The sequence below is a fragment of the Hyalella azteca genome, unplaced genomic scaffold, assembly GCF_000764305.2.
Source record: "Hyalella azteca isolate HAZT.00-mixed unplaced genomic scaffold, Hazt_2.0.2 contig1740, whole genome shotgun sequence".
Lineage (NCBI taxonomy): Eukaryota > Metazoa > Arthropoda > Malacostraca > Amphipoda > Hyalellidae > Hyalella > Hyalella azteca.
In genome coordinates this window covers 512,736-532,412 of record NW_025932041.1, presented here as the reverse complement: position 1 = coordinate 532,412, position 19,677 = coordinate 512,736, and the positions used below count along the sequence as shown (strand labels likewise).

The 19,677-nt window shown below is 40.3% G+C and overlaps 1 protein-coding gene across 1 annotated transcript; it reads left to right on the top strand.

Moving 5' to 3' along the window:
- Window positions 1-360: 360 nt before the first annotated feature.
- Window positions 361-12,093, top strand: LOC108673573. Its single transcript, XM_018161424.2, has 6 exons — window positions 361-405; window positions 1,222-1,399; window positions 2,592-2,736; window positions 3,670-3,921; window positions 4,803-4,904; window positions 6,785-12,093. Exons 1-6 carry the CDS (start codon window positions 361-363, stop codon window positions 9,495-9,497), a joined length of 3,435 nt encoding a protein of 1,144 aa, XP_018016913.1. The 3' UTR covers window positions 9,498-12,093.
- The last annotated feature ends 7,584 nt before the right edge of the window (window positions 12,094-19,677 follow it).

Below are 19,677 nucleotides of genomic sequence, written 5' to 3'. Positions count from 1 at the left end.
ATCGTAACTATATTTAAATGATTTTGTTTGTACCATTACTTTCTAGATGTTATATTCGAAGAAATTATTTTCTTCACTATCAAATTGAGAATATATTGCACTTCCACAATGTAAGTCTAATTACCATGACTGAATTCAACAGAATTTTTTTTTTTGTACAGTTGTTTTTTGTTTGTATTTGATGATATTTCGATATACATTTTGATGATATATTTTTTTTTGTACAGCAAATGGTGTAGGAATGTGATGACATTTTTGCTGTCGATCATATTTTGATGATATTTGATATTTTATGATATTTCGACATACATTTTGATGATATATATTTTTTTGTTTGTACAGCAAATGGTAACGGGCGCGATGGTGTGCAGCTTCATACACCGACAGCTGCGCCTGCCGCTGCTGGTGAGACTTGTTCCTCAGCTATACGAATAATAATACAGGCTCTTATACATGAAATATCCTCTCAATATAACTTCAAGTATTGCACCTCAGCTCTACGAATAATAATACAGGCTCTTATAAATGAAATATCATCGCAATATAACTTCAAGTAACAAGAAAAACCGCAATCAGCTCTGCTTGCCATGAATAATCTAGCTCTAAAATTTGTCTATTATGACTTGTCCATTAATTGTAGTACATTGAAGTAATATCAGCTGTAGACATAACCAAATATTGGTACAGTTAGGCAGAAATTCTTCATTTATGCGAGATTTTTTGTAAATTATTACTAAACGAAGAAGAAAATTATTAATAAAAAAGCATATGCCCTTGCCAGCGATCAAAGTTGCACTATTATATATATGGTTGTAACGAGTGCAAGTTGCTGCGTGCCACTAATAGAATAGAATAGAATAGAATAGAAGTGTCGGCGCTGAAGTAATAGGCCCATGGCCTGTTGCCAATTCTTGAACTTTTCGTGACTTGATTCACAAGGGATCCGGTCTTTGGAACCCGATCTTTCCATAACTGACGATTGATTGAGATAGCTGCTGGACTTATTGCCTGGTCCGTAATTTGCTAGGCATTTTAAGACTGAACATATGCTCCGGCATAGCTTCGTCTGGACTTATTGCCTGGTCCGTAATTTGCTAGGCATTTTAAGACTGAACATATGCTCCTGCATAGCTTCGTCTAGTCTGTTCTTCAATGCAGTGTCATTGCACAGATCAAGCTGTGCGGTTGTCTGTGCCACTAATGCACTGTGTCATTGTACAGATCAAGCTGTGCGGTTGTCTGTGCCTGGTATGCGCAGTACTGTGCGTGGTGGTGACCGTGACCACGACTGTACTCCACATGAACCGTCTCCAGACGCTGCATGAGTGCGAATACCTGCCTGATGCCGCGTCCTGTACCTGTACGCCCTACGCAGGCATCGCAGGCCCTGGACAACACAGTGCGTATACACTTGTATATTAACACATCTTATTATTATTAACACTTGTATATTAACACAGCTTATTATTGTTAACACTTGTATATTAACACAGCTTAGTATTGTTATACTACGCGGTGTAGCGTCCTGTACCTGTACGCCCTACGCAGGCATCGCTGGGCCTGGACAACACAGTGCGTATACACTTGTATATTAACACAGCTTATTATTATTAACACTTGTATATTAACACAGCTTATTATTGTTAACACTTGTATATTAACACAGCTTATTATTGTTATACAACGCGGTGTAGCGTCCTGTACCTGTACGCCCTACGCAGGCATCGCAGGGCCTGGACAGCACAGTGCGTATACACTTGTATATTAACACAGCTTTGTATTATTATACTTATCATTATAAGTTACACTTATTAGCAATGGTGCTCCAGCAGTACACTTGTAACTTGATATCAAGACAGCTTATTATTATATAAGGGATTATAAAGTAACATTATTAGCAGCGTTGCTCCAGCTATGGCTTGTATTTATTAATGATTGCAAGGTAATTTTTCCATAATATCCTTGTATTTATTCATTATCTTCTTTTACGCTCATATTCACGAGCTCTTCATTGCTTCTAATATCTCCATTGTAGGCACTAATGTATTTATAATCGTATTATAATGAGAAATGATTATCTTACTATTGCTCCTGCATCTGGCCCGCTTCTTTTTTCTGAAGTATTTATCTATGGCAAAAATGCATATGTATATTTGTACACTGTACATTTAAATTGTTGTTTACTACGCAGATGGCATTAATATATATGTACAATATTTACACATTATACATTTATATTGTTGTTTACTACGCAGACGGCATTAATGTACATGTAATATATATGTACGTTGTACATTTAACTTGTTGTTTACTACGCACATGTACATGTATAATATTTATACATTATACATTTAAATTATTGTTTACTACGCAGATGGCATTTATATATATATAATATTTGTACATTGTACATCTAAGTTATTGTTTACTACGCAGATGGCATTAATGTACATGTAATATATATGTACATTGTACATTTAAGTTATTGTTTACTATGCAGACGGCATAAATGCATATGCAATATATATGTACGTTGTACATTTAATAATATATATGTACGTTATACATTTAAATTATTGTTTACTACGCAGACGAGCGGTACGTGTTCTCGCACGTGCGCTCGTGCCTGGTGATCCACGGGCCGCTGTACGCGTGCCTGCGCGCCATGTTCGGCCTGTCCGTCATCGGCATCCTCGTGTCCATCTTCTCGTGCATGCTCGTGTACCAGCTGCTGAGGTGAGCACTCAGCTGGTGCTCGTGTACCAGCTGCTGAGGTGAGCACTCAGCTGGTGCACGTGCTCGTGTACCAGCTGTTACGGTCAATAACACATAAGTCGCCAGTCAGTACATACTGTACATAACTCGCCGCTTGTCTAAAGACACCGTACAGTACCTATAAACCGTATAGTACCTATAAAGTACCTATGAAAGACACCTATAGTAAAAGACACCGTATAGTACGTAGTCAGAACTTAACGATTCGTTGGGTTCAATTGCCGCTTGAAAACTACGAAGCGGTTTTAATGTCGCTAGCGTTTAGTGGTACAGTTTATTTATAAAAAAAAATCATTTATTTTAAAGACCTGCGACATATGTGCTGAAGTGACATTAATTGTAAAGCTGGTCCTTACGATGTGACCAGCAGCGAAACAACTTTTCCTGAAGTGAAGGATAACTGAGGTATTCCTCGGTAGTCATACAGATAACAATTTTTTCGTGGTTTACTATATTCATGATCGCAATGGATTTCAGATAAAAGAAATATCGATCAAAGAAATGCAGTACAAGCGTATACGTTAGATTTTTAGTGACGAGACATGTTCTTCCTAATTTGGGTTTCAATTAAACTATGTGCATTAAGCACCCCCCTTAGCCCCATTATATACACAGTTAGAAAAATTACCGTTAACGGTATTACCGGCGTTTCAGTGGCCGGTCGGCACGTGCAAAGAAACACCGTGTCACCGTTTTTATTCTCATTTAACACTAGAAATCCGTAAAACATCTGATAAAAACGGCAAAACAGTTTATTTTCACGGGGCGACCGGCCACTAGAACGCCAGTGGGGCCGTTTTTTCACCGTTTTTTCTAACATTGTAATACAGTAACCAACTGTAAACACCCCCTTGTTATTGAAGCCATGATGACAATGATCCATTACCGCCGCAGCCACGAGAAGAAGAAGATGTATTGGTCGCAGCTAGAGTCTCGTCGCCGTCAGCTCTACCGCCGCCCCTACGCCCTCACGTCACCAGGGTCAGGAGACCTGACACGTGACGGAGGTGAAGCCCTCAGTGCCATCACAGCCACTACCCGCCTCGCCCCCGACTGCGTCTGCTGCAGCGACGACTATGGTTTCCCCACCTCCATAACACAGGAGGCCCTCTACCCCTACGCCTTGTGGGACACCATCGATGAGAGGTAGGTGCTCTACCCCTACGCCTTGTGGGACACCATCGATGAGAGGTAGGTGCTCTACCCCTACGCCTTGTGGGACACCATCGATGACAAGTGAAGTAATCTTGTACTAGCATTAATGTCGCTCGTTGGCTTGTATCGCAAACTATTCTGATGTAAACTACTGACCAGAGGGAGCGTTGCGCTCGAGCTTTCTGTGGGGTATTGTTCGTGATGGTGTAAGAATAACATTGGTTATGGGGCAAGAGAAGCGTTCGTGATGCGGTAAGAATAACATTGGTGCTAACATTCGTGATGGATGCTCGCTTTGTCCTGGGAGTGTTGCAGGATCACGGTGCTGAGGTTTGAAATATCTACGCACAAGTCGTGTTTCGTGTGAACAATCAGCGTAGGGTGTCGAGTGCCGTAAATAACTCAAAACTCAAAAAAGCCAACTTGAGAGGTTGTACTTCAAAAACAATTTTCTAAAAAAATAAATTCAGTCATTAGTAAGCAGCTGGTGGCCTTAGGGTCGTCATTATTGCTCGTGGAAACCAATTTCTTGTACAGGCAATGAGCAAGAAAAGAGTTGGAACTCGTAGCTTTTAAATATTGCCTAATATAGAGTAATCGAACAAGTCATGTAACAAGTGCCTAGTGGTTACAATTCAGAGTACCAAGATTGGCGCAGAGAGGCGTGGGTTCGATCCAACTCTGCGCGTCAGTTTCTGGTCAGAATCGGCGAGGAGGCCGGGCGGTTAAGCACAGCAGAATTGTAGCAGTGAGTTGCGAGTTCGAGACCGCAAAATGCTGTGAATGTTCTGCGATGTTAAGAATCGGCGACTGGCCTACGGCCTAATAAACGCTGAAACCGCTATTATTATTATTATTATTATGTTGTGCAGGTGTTGGTCGTCAGGCGTCCTGAGCCCCGAGGCAGACACGCCTGGCGGGAACGGCGCGCGGTCTTTGCTGCTTCACCTGCACCACCCGAGCTATGCTGCCGGGTCAGTGGTGCTGTTCCTCAGTGATGACTGATAGTATAGTATACTAAGTATAGTATAAATAGTATGGTATAGTATAGTATCGCATAGTATACCGTAGTATAGTATAGTAAAGTATAGTATACCGTAGTTTAGTATAGTATAGTCTAGTATACCGTAGTATAGTATAGTAAAGTATAGTATAGTATACCGTAGTTTAGTATAGTATAGCATAGTATACCGTAGTATAATATAGTAGAGTATACCGTAGGTTTGTATAGTATAGCATAGTATACCGTAGTATAGTATAGTATACCGTAGTATAGCATAGTATAGTATAGTATCTTCGGCATTGAAGAATAGGCCTGGATAGGCCTGTCGCCGATTCTTGTACTTTTCTTGACTAGACTGGCCTTACGGACGGTAGATTTAAAATCGCTTCTAGATTTCAGTTGTTCCGTACGAGGCATTTTAAGACTAAACATATTGTTGCCGGAAGGCATCTGACCTTTGATCACTCAACCAGTCTGTGTTTTAATTCATTATTTTTCAGTACCGTCTAACTCAATTTAATTATTTCCATTTTAGTTCAGAGTGATTTATTTGCACAACTAACGACAGTCGCGTTCAATTCTGTTCTGTCATTTAGTAACTAGCAGCCACTGGCATTCCGTGTATTTGTGTTTAGTCTGGAAGTGCAAACCTGGTGTCACTGTCACTCTAGTGTCTAGTCCTACCCTGTGCTCCCTATAAACTAAGGTTTTGGCCTAGAACAGCCAACAGTACTCATAACCCTTATCAGTGGAACTGCCAGTAAGCCCACTGATCAATGCCACACTCTTCACTTGTTTCATTTGTTTATGTTTTGCTGTACTATCCCTAAGTATACTTTTAATAGAAAATTCATTCATTTAAAGTCTACACAAGATTAATAGCTTCCACTGTTTAACTCTGAAGTGGACAACGGGTTTGTCCCACCCGCTAGCACGGTAACAATATGCTCGTGATGCAGTCGTGTTGCTTACACTGCTGCAGTGGTGTTGCTTACACTGATGCAGTCGTGTTGCTTACTCTGCTGCAGTGGTGTTGCTTACACTGCTGCAGTTGTGTTGCTTACACTGCTGCAGTCGTGTTGCTTACACTGCTGCAGTCGTGTTGCTTACACTGCTGCAGTCGTGTTGCTTACACTGCTGCAGTCGTGTTGCTTACACTGATGCAGTCGTGCTGCTTACACTGATGCAGTCGTGTTGCTTACACTTTTTTCTTACTTGCTTCCGGCGTAGCGCCAAAATTCTTACTTAAAAACTCGGGCAAATATACATTTCATACAGCAAGTTCTTCAACGAGAGGTTAATGGCAAACAGATTTAAAGTGATGACGTTCATGCTTATATAGAGTTCAATTACCTGAATTACAGAAAAATAAATAATGTGACCTTGAATAATTTTACATTTAGCGACTAAATTATTATTACATCCATTTAATTTAAATGTTTTCTTGAATAACTCGGAAGTTAATGTATGAGCCTGAGATTTGATTGAACTAAGCAGTATGTAATTGGGAAAATAACACTACATTTTCAGAACAAAATGTAATTTCAAAGCGTTTTGACATGCAAAAATTTCCCAACACCTTCAAACAAAATTATTCGTTCAGTTGGGAAATACCTGTTAACATAGTTGTGATAATAATAATCAATATACGTTGCGATATTTGATCTATTATTTGATTATAAAATATTTGATCTATTCTATTCTATTCTAATGGCATGTCCTTTCACCTTTATAACTTCCAGCAGTCTCTTTCTGTAGTGTTTGATGAGATTCGCAGTGGTATCCTGTTAGATATTTAATATAACATGCCGCAAAGAACGTAGCAAATTCATTGTACATTTCCTGCCGCAGGGGCTGCGTGGAAGACGGAGTACGCCAGCACCCTCATCACTCCGGCGTCCTGCTAAGGCCCTTCATGTCCCGGGGCTTGGAGGGGCGTCTTGGCTTCCGACATCCCCGCGGCAGCCGTCCGCTATCTGATCCTGGGGTCGCCTTGCATCTGCCTCCTTATCCTCCCCCTTCCTTCCCCGAGGCCTTCATGCCCATGGGGTACCCCGACGCGTTCCCTGGATATCTCTGGGGCCCTCCTCCTCCTTATTCACAACCCACCTCAACCGAAAATATTGCCAACGTCACCACCATGGCTGGCGAGTCCATGTCGCCGTCACGTGGAGGAGACACTGCACCGTCAGGTCTTCGTCACGAGGGCTCGTCCGTTCTCATGTCCCCTGCTCACCGGCCCCCGACTCTGGCTGACCTCATGAGAGGCCCCGCCAGTCCCCCAGGAAGAGGACTGACCATGAGTGGCTTAGCCATCAGCCATGAGGCTCAGGACGTGACCTCCCCAAGCCGTCCTCTTGGCAGGCCCCCCCGCGCTCGTCATAAAAAGAAATGGGACGTTATCCCCAGCAGTGAAGGTGACGTCGTTGACTCTACCTCTCACGGTACAAATTCTCTACCTCATAGACATAGGGACAAGAAACTAACTTTAGGACAAGTCAAGTCTCTCGACGACGTCACTGAACACAAGCGCGATGAGCGCGTCGACACCATATTTTGTGATAGCAAAGACATAAATTCCTTTGCGAAAATCCAGAGAGAAATAAATATTGATAAGCCAGGCTCGAAACATTTGAAGAGTGTGAGTGACCCAAAGTCTGTGTATAGTACAGGCAAAATGGATCCAGAATCAGAAATATACTTCGCTGACGTGTCGTCTTGCGTGTCGATCAGACCTGACAGTGAAGAGGTGATGTATTATTCAGACCCCACCAGCTCTGGAAGTCACCAATACTCCATGCAGCGGCAGATTTATATTGACCCTTCAAACACGTACCCTGATAACCTTACATCGTCACGCGCGTCGTCTAACGTGTACGAGCTGGTGAGAGAGGCCAGCGAGGACGATGAAGATGTAGGTTCTCACCACACGTCGGATGACACGATGATCGTCCATACCTCGTCCTCGAGTCCTAGCTTGACGGGGGACACCGAAGCCGGGGACACTGAGAACACTTACAGTGTCATATCCCCGGCCACGGAGCCCTTGAGTGTCGAGTCTTCCGTAGGGATGGAAGTGGACGGCGGGCCTTGCAATACTTCCTCCTCCCCAACTCATCCTGTATTTGAGAGAACCGATTCTACATGTTCTGCCAAAACTAACAATGTTTCTGTTAATAACGTCATCAACGAAGATAGTAGGAATGCTAATGAGGAAAAACTTATAATAGGGAATTTATCGCCCTCAACTTCTGAAGAAACAGTTACCTCAAGCATTAGTAACCTGAACCTGCACCATCCGCTTCACCCAGTACACCACGCGCACCATCAGGCCTTCCATCATCATTTGACCCATCATCATCATTCCATGGACGCTTCTCTCACGAGTATTGGTATTGGCAGAAAGAAAAGAAGCAAAAGGCATGAACCACGAAACGAAAAATGTTCTAGCAAAAGGTGCAGTAAAGCCAAACTAATGAAGCCTAGTGAAGAACCTTTACACGAAGTTGTGCACGACTCCACATCTAGAGACTCAAGTCTAACTCTTGAAGCCAAAACGCCAGCCAAACACAAGCTCGACTCAACTTTTCCCAGTAAACCTTATTCTACAGATAAGCCCACCATGAAACTGAAACAGCATCGCCTTCGAAAGCATCACCCTAACCACCACCACCACCATTCAGACGTGCCTTTACAGTCATCTTCATCTTCGTCTTCAACAAGTCTGCCATATCCTGACATGGCAAAGCCAGAACAACTGCAGGATCCCAACGGCAACGTCTCTAAGCCTGCCACTAATTGTCATCTTCTTGACGTGAATTCCGTCACTGTGGCTGAAGAGAAAACGAGTCAAAAATCGACAAGCGGGATGGGCTCAAGTAAAAAAAATGTTCCTACATCGAATGAAAACAGCAAATCCAACCCTTCTAATTCATCAAATATTTTTTCAAAGAAACCCAGTTCCGACAGTAAGGGAATCACTTCACCCATAAGAAAGCCTCGCTCAAATCTGTCCCTACCTCTTCGTAAGCTAAGCGCAGCCACAGTTGCTTCTGAGGCGCCCACCATCTCATCCGCTGCAAAAAGAACCCCAGAGGCGATGGTCGAAGACAAAAACAATATCTCCCCTTCAAAAGACAGAGAAACACGTAAAAAGCGATGTAGTGAAAAAGCGAAAGGTGCACAAAAGTCATGTACTCAAGCGAATATTACTCGGGAAATATCAAGTGATGATTTGATAGCTACCAAAGATTTGAAATCTGATTCCAGACAGTCAACAAACAGTGAAGCAGACAGCAATTTTTTTAAGAGAACACGCAGGTTAAAGCCAGAGGTAGCGATAACTAAAGCTGTAGTCACGCAAGAGTTGAACACTGCGCCATTAGCTCAACAGCCTCCAGTGAGTGTATCTGCATTGCTGGACGACTCGAACGTCGCATCTGATGAACCTGGCCACCCCACGCCAGCAAGTCTGGTGCCACAGCAAGATGAAGTTCCCGATTCTGCTCGTCGTGCGCCAAATGTTCATCATTTGTTACAAAACCTTAAGTCTGTTAACGTATAATGTTTTCTGTGTATATTCGTGTAGACTCAACACATTGTCAATTATTCCGATGATTCTCTTGTCCTAGATGTGAATGAACAGAGTTTAACTGATTTTTTCGCGCGAGAAGGTTATTTTTAAAGTGTGTGTTCCATAGGCGCCGCTGTGTAGCACTTGTTTTTCATTTGTTATAACATATTAAATGTTAGTAATTGATGAAAGTTCACGAAATCCAATTTAATGAGCGTTGCCGGGTGAGCATTCAAAAGGTAAATTTCGTTATTCCGAACCAGAGAAGTCCCGGGGTGGTCGCGTGGATAAGATGTAAGATTTTAAAAGCGGATTGCGAGTTCGAAACCCTCTGACAGCTGTGAAATTTCTTGTCGAAATTATTGATGTGAGCAAGTGATTGAGCACAGCGCCATCGAAACATTGAGTTGCGGGTTTGAAACCCGCATCTAGCTGTCAACATTTTACGAAGACTAAAATCTGTGTCCTAAAAAGATGGCCTAACCATTTATGCTGGGGTCACCATATCACATGAAAAGCCGGCGTCAATCGTACAAAGAACTAAAATAATTCTTCATTGTTTCGATGAATTTCTGCAGATATTTTTGTCGTCCTTGTTGTATAATTACAATTATTGTTTGTATAATTATAGTACGGGTATTTTGTTAGACACGAGTGCCAGAGATTCTCGCTCGTTTTCTTGTCTTAATGTTAGCTGACGAAGCTCTCTTCTTAAATCCTACAGACTCGTCTCGACGTCTACTTCTTAATTTAAAGGAGTTATTACATAATTAATAAATGCAGGAATTATTTCCATAATTACGTTATCGCTGGCAAGACTTTTAATGCAGCGCATAACGACCTCTGATATAAAATATTCGCTATCATATATAGAATGTTAACCCAAGCCCAATATAATGTTAGTGTCAGACCCACTGAGGCTTTGTTAAACGTTTGCTTGCAAGAATTCTGCAATACTTAAGAATACTGCAGCATTTTGCTAATGTTGATTACTGCGCTTATGGTGAAACTTTCGACTGCATAGCGTATCTTGATTTATTCGTTGATGAGCTGAGGAATGACGATTCTCATTAAACGTGTGCCGAAGATTGATAAAACGAAATGTAACTTAAATTTTCAACGAATCAAGTTACTTCAGCTTGATATTTAGATCGTTTTGGGACTTTTTTCTGGGTTTAATATTCCATGTCTGAGTGTCATCTCATCCGACAATTTTATAATTAACTACACAATCCTGATCCTTTAACCTGAATTTCTAATAAAATGAATTTTGTACGTGCAAGAAAAGTGAGTAAAGCTGAGCATATGATGCATGTGATCGTTGTGGCGTATACACATGTGTTCTGATGAGATGTTCTGGCTAAGCCAATCATGGTCAGTCCAAATGTTCTAATGAGTGTTTGCTGCGAGACAAGTTCTGTTAGTAGCTGCCATATACACATGTGTTCTGAACACATGTATACACATGTGTTCTAATGAGTGTTTGCTGCGAGACAAGTTCTGTTAGTAGCTGGCATATACACATGTGTTCTGAACACATGCATACACATGTGTTCTAATGAGTGTTTGCTGCTTGCTGCGAGACTAGTTCTGTTAGTAGCTGCCATATACACATGTGTTCTGAACACATGTATGCACATGTGTTCTAATGAGTGTTTGCTGCGAGACGAGTTCTGTGAGTAGCTGGCATATACACATGTGTTCTGAACACATGTATACACATGTGTTCTAATGAGTGTTTGCTGCGAGACTAGTTCTGTGAGAGGCTGGCATAATTAGGAGGCACACTATAGCTTGTTTGCCAGGTGAGACCAGCCAACGCACAGGTGTAGGCGTAATATAAAAAAAATATAACTCAGTACTCACTGCAGTGAGTGACACAGAACGCATTTTATTGTCCGTCCGTTCGTGGAGTCACGGGCAGACAGACGGACGGACGGACATGACGAGGACAATAGCACCTTTTTTCCATAAATGAGAAAATGCGCTAAAAACAAGCAAGCGAAAATCCAACAGCCATTACCGACTCTCACAACATCACTCGCGCAGCCTTCAAGAAACAACATAGCAGTCCATAAATTAATGAATTGGTCGGAACTGCACTTCAGCAACAACGTGTTTGGCTAGATCCATAATCCGCTTTAACAATAAGTCGCTTATTAACTCATCAAAATCTTCATTAGTCGGATTGTAATATTTATTTTGTTCATCTGTGCATACGTATGAGAATTGAGGGTAAAGATGTACGCGCTTATTTATAACGTTTCATGTCTGACGAGCGTGTGTAACTCAATGCACTGCATTGTAATTCCGTTCATCAGTGTCTGCAGTAAATATAAATCTCACTTTGCCCCTCGATCGTAAAATTTGCATTAGTAGAAAGGAACACTTGGCTGCAATTATGCAACGAGTAACAGTAATGACATTACATTAGTAATGATAGTAATGACATTAATGTAACGAGTAACAGTAATGACATTATATAGGCACACGTGTTACTCCTAGCTGAGCAGTGTTGTGATGACGAGCTCTCTTGTTCTGGGGCCATACTTTCAAAACTCGCTAAGTGAACGTAAGTACTTACGCTCTGTTTTTTTCTTACCTATGATTGGTGGATTTTGCTTGAAAGGCCGTCAATGATTGGCTGATGAACTTACGGTCTCTTAACTTTTTTGAAAGTATAGGCCCTGTACTGTACCGGCCAACTCCCACCGTGCCATCTAGAGTGTAAGTCTTTGTTCCAGTGAGTTAGTCTTGAACTGAGTCTTTAGAATGAATTATAGCGTTCACTTTTTTATCGCACTTTATAAAGGCCTTTTCTAAGCTTATTATTGCCCATGGTAAGTGCGAGCAAACTGCCACTTGAGTCGAGTGGTTAGTACTAAAATAGCTCCTTTGTTGCTTTTGAGAGGCCCCTTGAATGTAAACAGAGTGTAGAGTAGTTACTCTGTTGAAAATTTACTGTTTAATTGTTTAAACCGAATGTCACTTGCCCCGACGTGAACTCCATGCACCCGTGAATTCCTGAACCGCGTTAGTGCCGTACTTTTCAATACGATTCTCAGCTTCATGTAGCAGTAGTATATTATGCAGGCAACTCCAACGCATATTTTATTTGTTTTCTAACTATTCTAAGTGTTGATGCTTCAACATCCGTGAAGAGTATACACTGTTAGAAAAAAACGGTGAAAAAATGGTTCCACTGGCGTTCTAGTGGCCGGTCGCCCCGTGAAAATAAACTGTTTCGCCGTTTTTATCAGATGTTTTACGGATTTCTAGTGTAAAATTAGGATAAAAACGGCGACGCGATGTTTCTTTTCACGTGCCCACCGGCCACTGAAACGCCGGTAATACCGTTAACGATAATTTTTCTAACAGTGTAGCAATTCTTGCTCAGCCAATATCACATTACTTACCAGGCGCTGTTAGCTTTGACCTGTGACGGCAACTGACCAAACTATCTTCGTACCAAATACTTCCGTACCATGAGAAACTATGTCCCTCCTTCGCAATGTATTAGTATATTGTATCGCGTAGTCATAGAGATAGGACTGAGTTAGAGCAGTGTTCTCGTATCTAGCAGTGCCAAAACATGTAAATCAAGTTTCTTAATCCAATAACAAAAGCCAAAATTAACATCTAAAACTTTAATCTCCGAAAATTAGCTTTTTTATAACATATTCATTGATTGGTGTCATATTACCCCGACCCCATATACAGATTTCTTTATAAGTATTAGAACAAATTACGTCTGATGTTTTCTCGTACAGGACATATCTTTAACCCGGAAAATCTTACCATAAATTGCATTTGAGATCACACGTGTGTTTGTGGCAGCGACCTATTTTTACAAGTTATTTACATACAGCTTATGTTCAGTTGAAATCAAAATCTGTTCCATAAATGATGAACAATTAAGTAATTCTTCCATGAACGATGGAAGGTGTGTTCGCTGCAAGACTTGGACTGCATGCAGCAACAAGCTGCGACACGTTCATATCATGTACCGTTCTGGGGTCATACTTTCAAAACTCGCTAAGTGAACGTAAGTACTTACGCTCTATTTTCTTGTCTATGATTGGTGGATTTTGCTTGAAAGGCCGTCAATGATTGGCTGATGAACTTACGATCTCTTAACTTTTTTGAAAGCATGGGTTCAGTTCACGTCTTGCGTTCATTTGTAGCGTGCAATATTGTTGAGGTGAAACAACATTTTACCGTTACGGAATCCCTTCTCATAAATCTATCTTGATCCATTAGCTCCTATTTTCAAAATAATACAGGTTAGTGGTCTTAGAAATCCTAAAACATCGATTATTCTCCGATTATGCATTACTTTTTGCGCCACCATTCGTTACAATTTTCTGATTATAAGATTTACTAAAAGGGAGACGAAGAGCATCATGCAGACTTCATTCATAACCTCTGCTCCCTTTAATCTTACGGTTGTCAGTAAAATAAATTTATCCACTAGTATCTCTAAATGTTCTGATCCGTTCGTCAACTCGTCTAATCGTTGTATGTCTCATTCGTAAATACAATTCGTACAATTCCATTCGTAAATACAATTATTAAGAATGCAGTGGCACTAATAATTCAATGTTTGGAAAAAATACAATGGTCATAGAGACGGTTAATCATTAATGTGGCCGGCACTACCCTTTATCAGTATGTATGATCTAAGATAATTTTGACCAAACTCATATACTCATTCATAAGGACATTTCCTACATGTTCGACAATATTCGTTTTAGTGTTTTGCTACTTGTTGTACATACGTGAATTTTTCTGCCATACATTTACTTAATAAATTCGTATTCCTTTTAGCAAGAATATTTACTTATCCAACTTAATTAAGTATCATAAATTTACTAGTGAAATGACGCCTCCTAATCTCTGGCAATATTATATTTACCGATGAAAAACCTATGAAATATTATTTATTATTTGTCGTCTATACTAAATGATATTTGTGTTGTAATGTATTGTTTTTATTCGCATTTAATTGCGAAATTCTTAAGAGTATTTAGTTATATTTGCGTGCATTTCATTGGTTCTATTCATGTAAGAAACAAAGTATAAGTGCAAACCAAGATTAAAGCGCCATGTTAACATGGCTATAAATAAATACAAGAGTTTACTGTCACTTCGCAAACGTTCATGTTAAAAGCCTGCATGTTGTGTAATCCATTAACTTAGTTATTATTTCCGGAGTTAATTCTGCTAACTTTATGAGCAATTTGGAGCCCGTTGTGCAGCTTTGCTTACTAATTAGGATTAGAAAGGTGACAAAATAATGTCATTTTTGTGTGTTCAAATACAACTAGAAGCAGACCATTCGCTTATGCGAACTGTCACCTGCGACCAAACATAGAAACCTAAACGTGAATACAAAAACTAATTTAGCATATAACACAGTACGTTCACTGCGTTATGAATCTCTGCATTCTTCCATGACAAATGTGGTCTATGCAAAGTCATATGTTTCCAGTTCCATTTGAATTGTTTTTAATTTCTCTGCCTTTCAGAGTGCGGCTGGAACATTTCACTTGGTGATTTCGATTTATTAAGCTCTACTTCCGCTCGATACAGCAAAAGTAGCTAAATCGATACTTTTGTATGCCATATTGTTAAGTACAAAAGTCTGTGTCTTTCTGTACTCCATTGACGTTCGATTTATTTTTTACTCTGCGTTCGATTTCTGCGTTCGAGCCATATTGTTAAGTACAAAAGTCTGTGTCTTTCTGTACTCCATTGGCGTTCGATGCATTTTACGAAATGTGAAAGTTAGCCGTGCAGGTAATTGTACAGCTGACATCGCAGGTGTCCATGCTCTGATAAGCTACTTCCCTGTGAGTTCGAAATGCAGCCGGTTTCACATCACATGCCGTCGACTTATGTAGATAAATTTTATTCAATTCAACGTCAGCGTTCAATATAACTACAAAATCAATGGCACTAAACCACGTTATAAGTCTTGATACTTTCGATTTCCAATTGAAACAGAAAATTTGCACATAAATTACTTCACGGTGGATTATGGCCGCCAATAAAAACGACTGCAAATGTTTGGCTCTGATTTCATAAGCAGGGACGAAATTTTGTAATAAGAATTTTTAGGCTGCCTAACTTTTATGCATGATAATTACGGAAATTTTTTGATTATATGCTTCACGCGAGATGAGAAACGAGGAAGATAACAGGATATAAAATTAATAAGATATTCAAATGAATGTCCGGCACTCGCTGAGTCTGATAGCTGGTCGCATTATAGTCGTAAAAGTTAGGTATATATAGTTAATATAAATGCATAATACTAAGCATACTATTTAACATGCCCTTTACATGAACATGCCAGCATGTTCACACCAAGCGTCCAGTTCTAACGTCACTATAAAGCTAATGAGTTAATCATTCATATCATAACATAACATAGTGATGTCGGCGCTGAAGAATAGGCCTGATGTGGCCTGTCGCCGAATCTTATACTATTCGTGACTTGTTCACAGGAGGTCTAAAAACAGGTCCTTTTTCCTGATCTTTTCAAAACTGACGATAGTTTGAAAAAAAGCTACTGATAAGAACAATGTGGGAATTTTCACGATCAAAACAATGCGTAAAATATCGTTTTTAAAAATTTCAATTACAACATCTCAAAATAATTTAAATTAGATTTTGCAATGATGATTTAATACGGAGTTACGTTAACAGTGCATTACATCTATGTTACGTCGTGTCACAGTGAACAGTGCACATCAAACATGTTACGTCGTGTCACACAGAACAGTACATATAGAATAATACGTCGTGTAATAGTGCATATCAAACTTGTTACGTCGTGTCACAGTAAACATCAAACATGTTATGTCATGTCATAGTGCACATCAAACATGTCACGTCGTGTCACAGTGCACATCAAACATGTCACGTCGTGTCACAGTGCACATCAAACATGTTAGACTTTTCAATCATTACTCTCTCGTTGCAACCATGTCTTCTCATACTGTAATCATGCTGTTCATTGTTCTTTCCGAGGTGAAGTACTTTACACTTGTCAGCATTAAACCGCAGCTGCCACGTATCATGTCACGTCGTGTCGGCCGTTCGGCGATGTGACCAAATCACGTGTCATGTCAACTTAAAAATTAATTAAGGGCTTTCGAATCAAAATTTTTTAATGCAAAAATTTAAACATGTTAAGAATAGAATAGAAGAATAGAATAGAAGTGTCGGCACTGAAGAAATAGGCCCATGGCCTGTTGCCGATTCTTGAATTTTTCGTGAAAACTGGAAAAAATAAATTTTCCTGGTTGCTGACACAATTACAAGAACAACACGTGTTCCGGGATGGTATTGGGACTGGTGGTGATTTATTTCATATCTTTCCGGCGCACCTGCATCTCGTCATCTGGACCTGCAGATGTCGAGGTCCCACCAACATCTGGACTCAACATCAACCACAAAACAAAGAATCAATTTTTCTAGTAGATACAGCGATGCTACTAACTAAATCGATGACTGAGCCCAGTAAAAACGATGGGACCACGACGAAAATGATTGCGATAATATATTTCGAAGTTTTCATTAAATTTCCCCCAATAACATTTGTACCCAATATCAACCAAGAAACAAAGAATCATTTTTTCTAGTAGATATAGCGATGCTACTAACTAAATCGATGACTGAGCCCAATAAAAACGATGGGACCACGACGTAAATAATTGCGAGAACATATTTTGAAATTTTCAGTAAATTTTTCCATTAACATTTGTACCCAATATCACGAAAGAAAGAATCAATTTTTCAAGTAGATATAGCGAAGCTACTAAATCGAAGACTGAGCCCAATAAGAACGATTGGACCACGACGAAAATAATTGCGAGAATATGTTTTGAAATTTTCATTAAGTTTTTCCATTAACATTTGTACCCAAAATATCACGAAAGAAAGAATCAATTTTTCAAGTAGATATAGCGAAGCTACTAACTAAGTCGAAGACAGAGCCCAATAAGAACGATGGGACCATATATAAGGTTGACCCACGAGAAGTTCCGTCTCTCAATTCAGCTTTCTTGTTACGTCACGTAGATCGAGAAACTTAAACAAACCCGTCATTCCCATGACGGATTGGTTGACTGGTATAATCGAATTTCAGTAATTGGTTAATGCCCGTGACGTCACTGAGATCAGTGACGTCACAGGCGAACAACGAACTACATCCGCAAAAATGGGCTTCTGATGGGTCAACCTTACATATACTAGTTCAACCATGGATGGGACCACGACGAAAATAATTGCGAAAATATGTTTTTAAATTTTAATTAAGTTTAGTGGCAGATCAACGTCGTTTAGCTTACTATGATGATAATCTTATGATATTGTCTCACTTTCTTTAAATTTTGCCCGAAATTATATTAAAGACAGCTCGTTGCTGCTGGAAGTTGTATTTATTGAAGAAACAATTTAAACAAATTAACAAATTTAAATTTTTGAATTTAAACATATTTAAATTAACAAATTTAAACAAACTATTCAAATCGGGCCCACACTTGTGCCTATCATGACAGAGAAACACAATATTAATGACAATGGGGAATTCCAAAATTCAAATTCAAAATTCAATTTAAACTTTTTTTTAAACTACCTGCAGACAATTACTCACCTGCTAAGGTAAAAGACCATTTCTCTCTTCTTGATAATTTCCATTCACAAAACACGACACTGTTACGCTCCCTCACTGCACCAGAGCTCCGACACTGCACTGCCATTCACAAATCCAGAGCCACTTGAGTACGCAACTGCAATACACAGAGAGCTGGACTATACTGACAAGTGACGAGCACAGAGGGCTGGACTATACTGACAAGTGACGAACAGAGAGGGCTGGACTAGAGGGCTGGACTATACTGACAAGTGACGAGCACAGAGGGCTGGACTATACTGACAAGTGACGAGCACAGAGGGCTGGACCTCGCTGACAGGTGAAGAACACAGAGGGCTGGACCACACTAACAACTGCAGATCACAGAGGGCTGGACCACACTGACAACTGCAGACGTACAAGACTGAAACTCTTACCAAACTCTAGATTCGGGCGCACGACAGAAACAAACAACTGCTTCATCGCTTCTGTATCTAGGAACTTGTATGAACGTCTGATTAGTCCAAGAAGTTTGTCGGTTGTGTTAGCTTGCGTTTCAATATGCTTAGAAAATTTCAGCTCCTTGTCGACATAAACTCCGAGATGTTTTTCCACTCAAGACTTTTCAAACGTTACTCTCTCGTTGCAACCATGTCTTCTCATACTGCAATCTTACTGTTCATTGTTCTTCCCAAGGCGAAGTACTTTACACTTGTCAGCATCAAACCGCAGCTGCCACGTATCAGCCCAATTAACTAAACAGTCAAGATCACTTTGTAACTGCGCTTTATTTGACGCATCCTTCACTGTATTATAAACTTTTGTGTCGTCGGCATACATGGAGCACCCGCTGGACACTGCTTCTGGCAAATCGTTTATAAAAGCAACGAACAAAATAGGCCCAAGAACGCTTCCTTGCGGCACGCCACTGCGCACTGATGCCCATGGGGTCTGACACGGTTCCGTTAATACAGACACGTTGTCGTCTACCTACTAGAAAATCTCTGATCCATTGGAGTACGTTTCCCTTAATTCCAAAAGACTTCACTTTACGCCACAGCCGCTCATGCGGAACACTGTTAAATGCTTTGGCAAAATCGAGGTACAATGCATCCACTGGCTCCCTTTCGTCCAGCAGGCGAGTCCAATCGTTCAACGTAGATAATAAGTTATTGGTGCAGAATCTACCGGTAATAAAACCATGTTGACAATCTGATATGAGATATTGAGCAGTCAAGTGATCGATAATCCTATCCCTCACAACAGTTTCCATTAGCTTACAAACAACACTAACAAATGAAAGTCCGAAGTCGAAAAGCGTTGCGAAATGAGAGGGCGAAAATTAATGGCGATAGGGAATAAGCGATTTTAAATCTACCGTCCGTTGAAAAGATCTGATCAAAAGGCCAGTCTAGTCAAGAAAAGTACATGAATCAGCGACAGGCCTATCCAGGCCTATTCTTTAATGCCGAAGATACTATACTATACTATACTAAGTGAACGAAAGTGAAATGGCGTTGTTCAAGATAA

What these genes read in the sequence shown, in the direction of transcription:
- LOC108673573 (XM_018161424.2), top strand. Translation starts at nt 361, where the DNA reads ATGGTGTGCAGCTTCATACACCGACAGCTGCGCCTGCCGCTGCTG. An exon ending in TGGGACACCATCGATGAGAG is followed by an intron (nt 3,922 to 4,802) that starts GTAGGTGCTCTA and finishes TATGTTGTGCAG; the next exon opens with GTGTTGGTCGTCAGGCGTCC. An exon ending in CACCCGAGCTATGCTGCCGG is followed by an intron (nt 4,905 to 6,784) that starts GTCAGTGGTGCT and finishes TTCCTGCCGCAG; the next exon opens with GGGCTGCGTGGAAGACGGAG.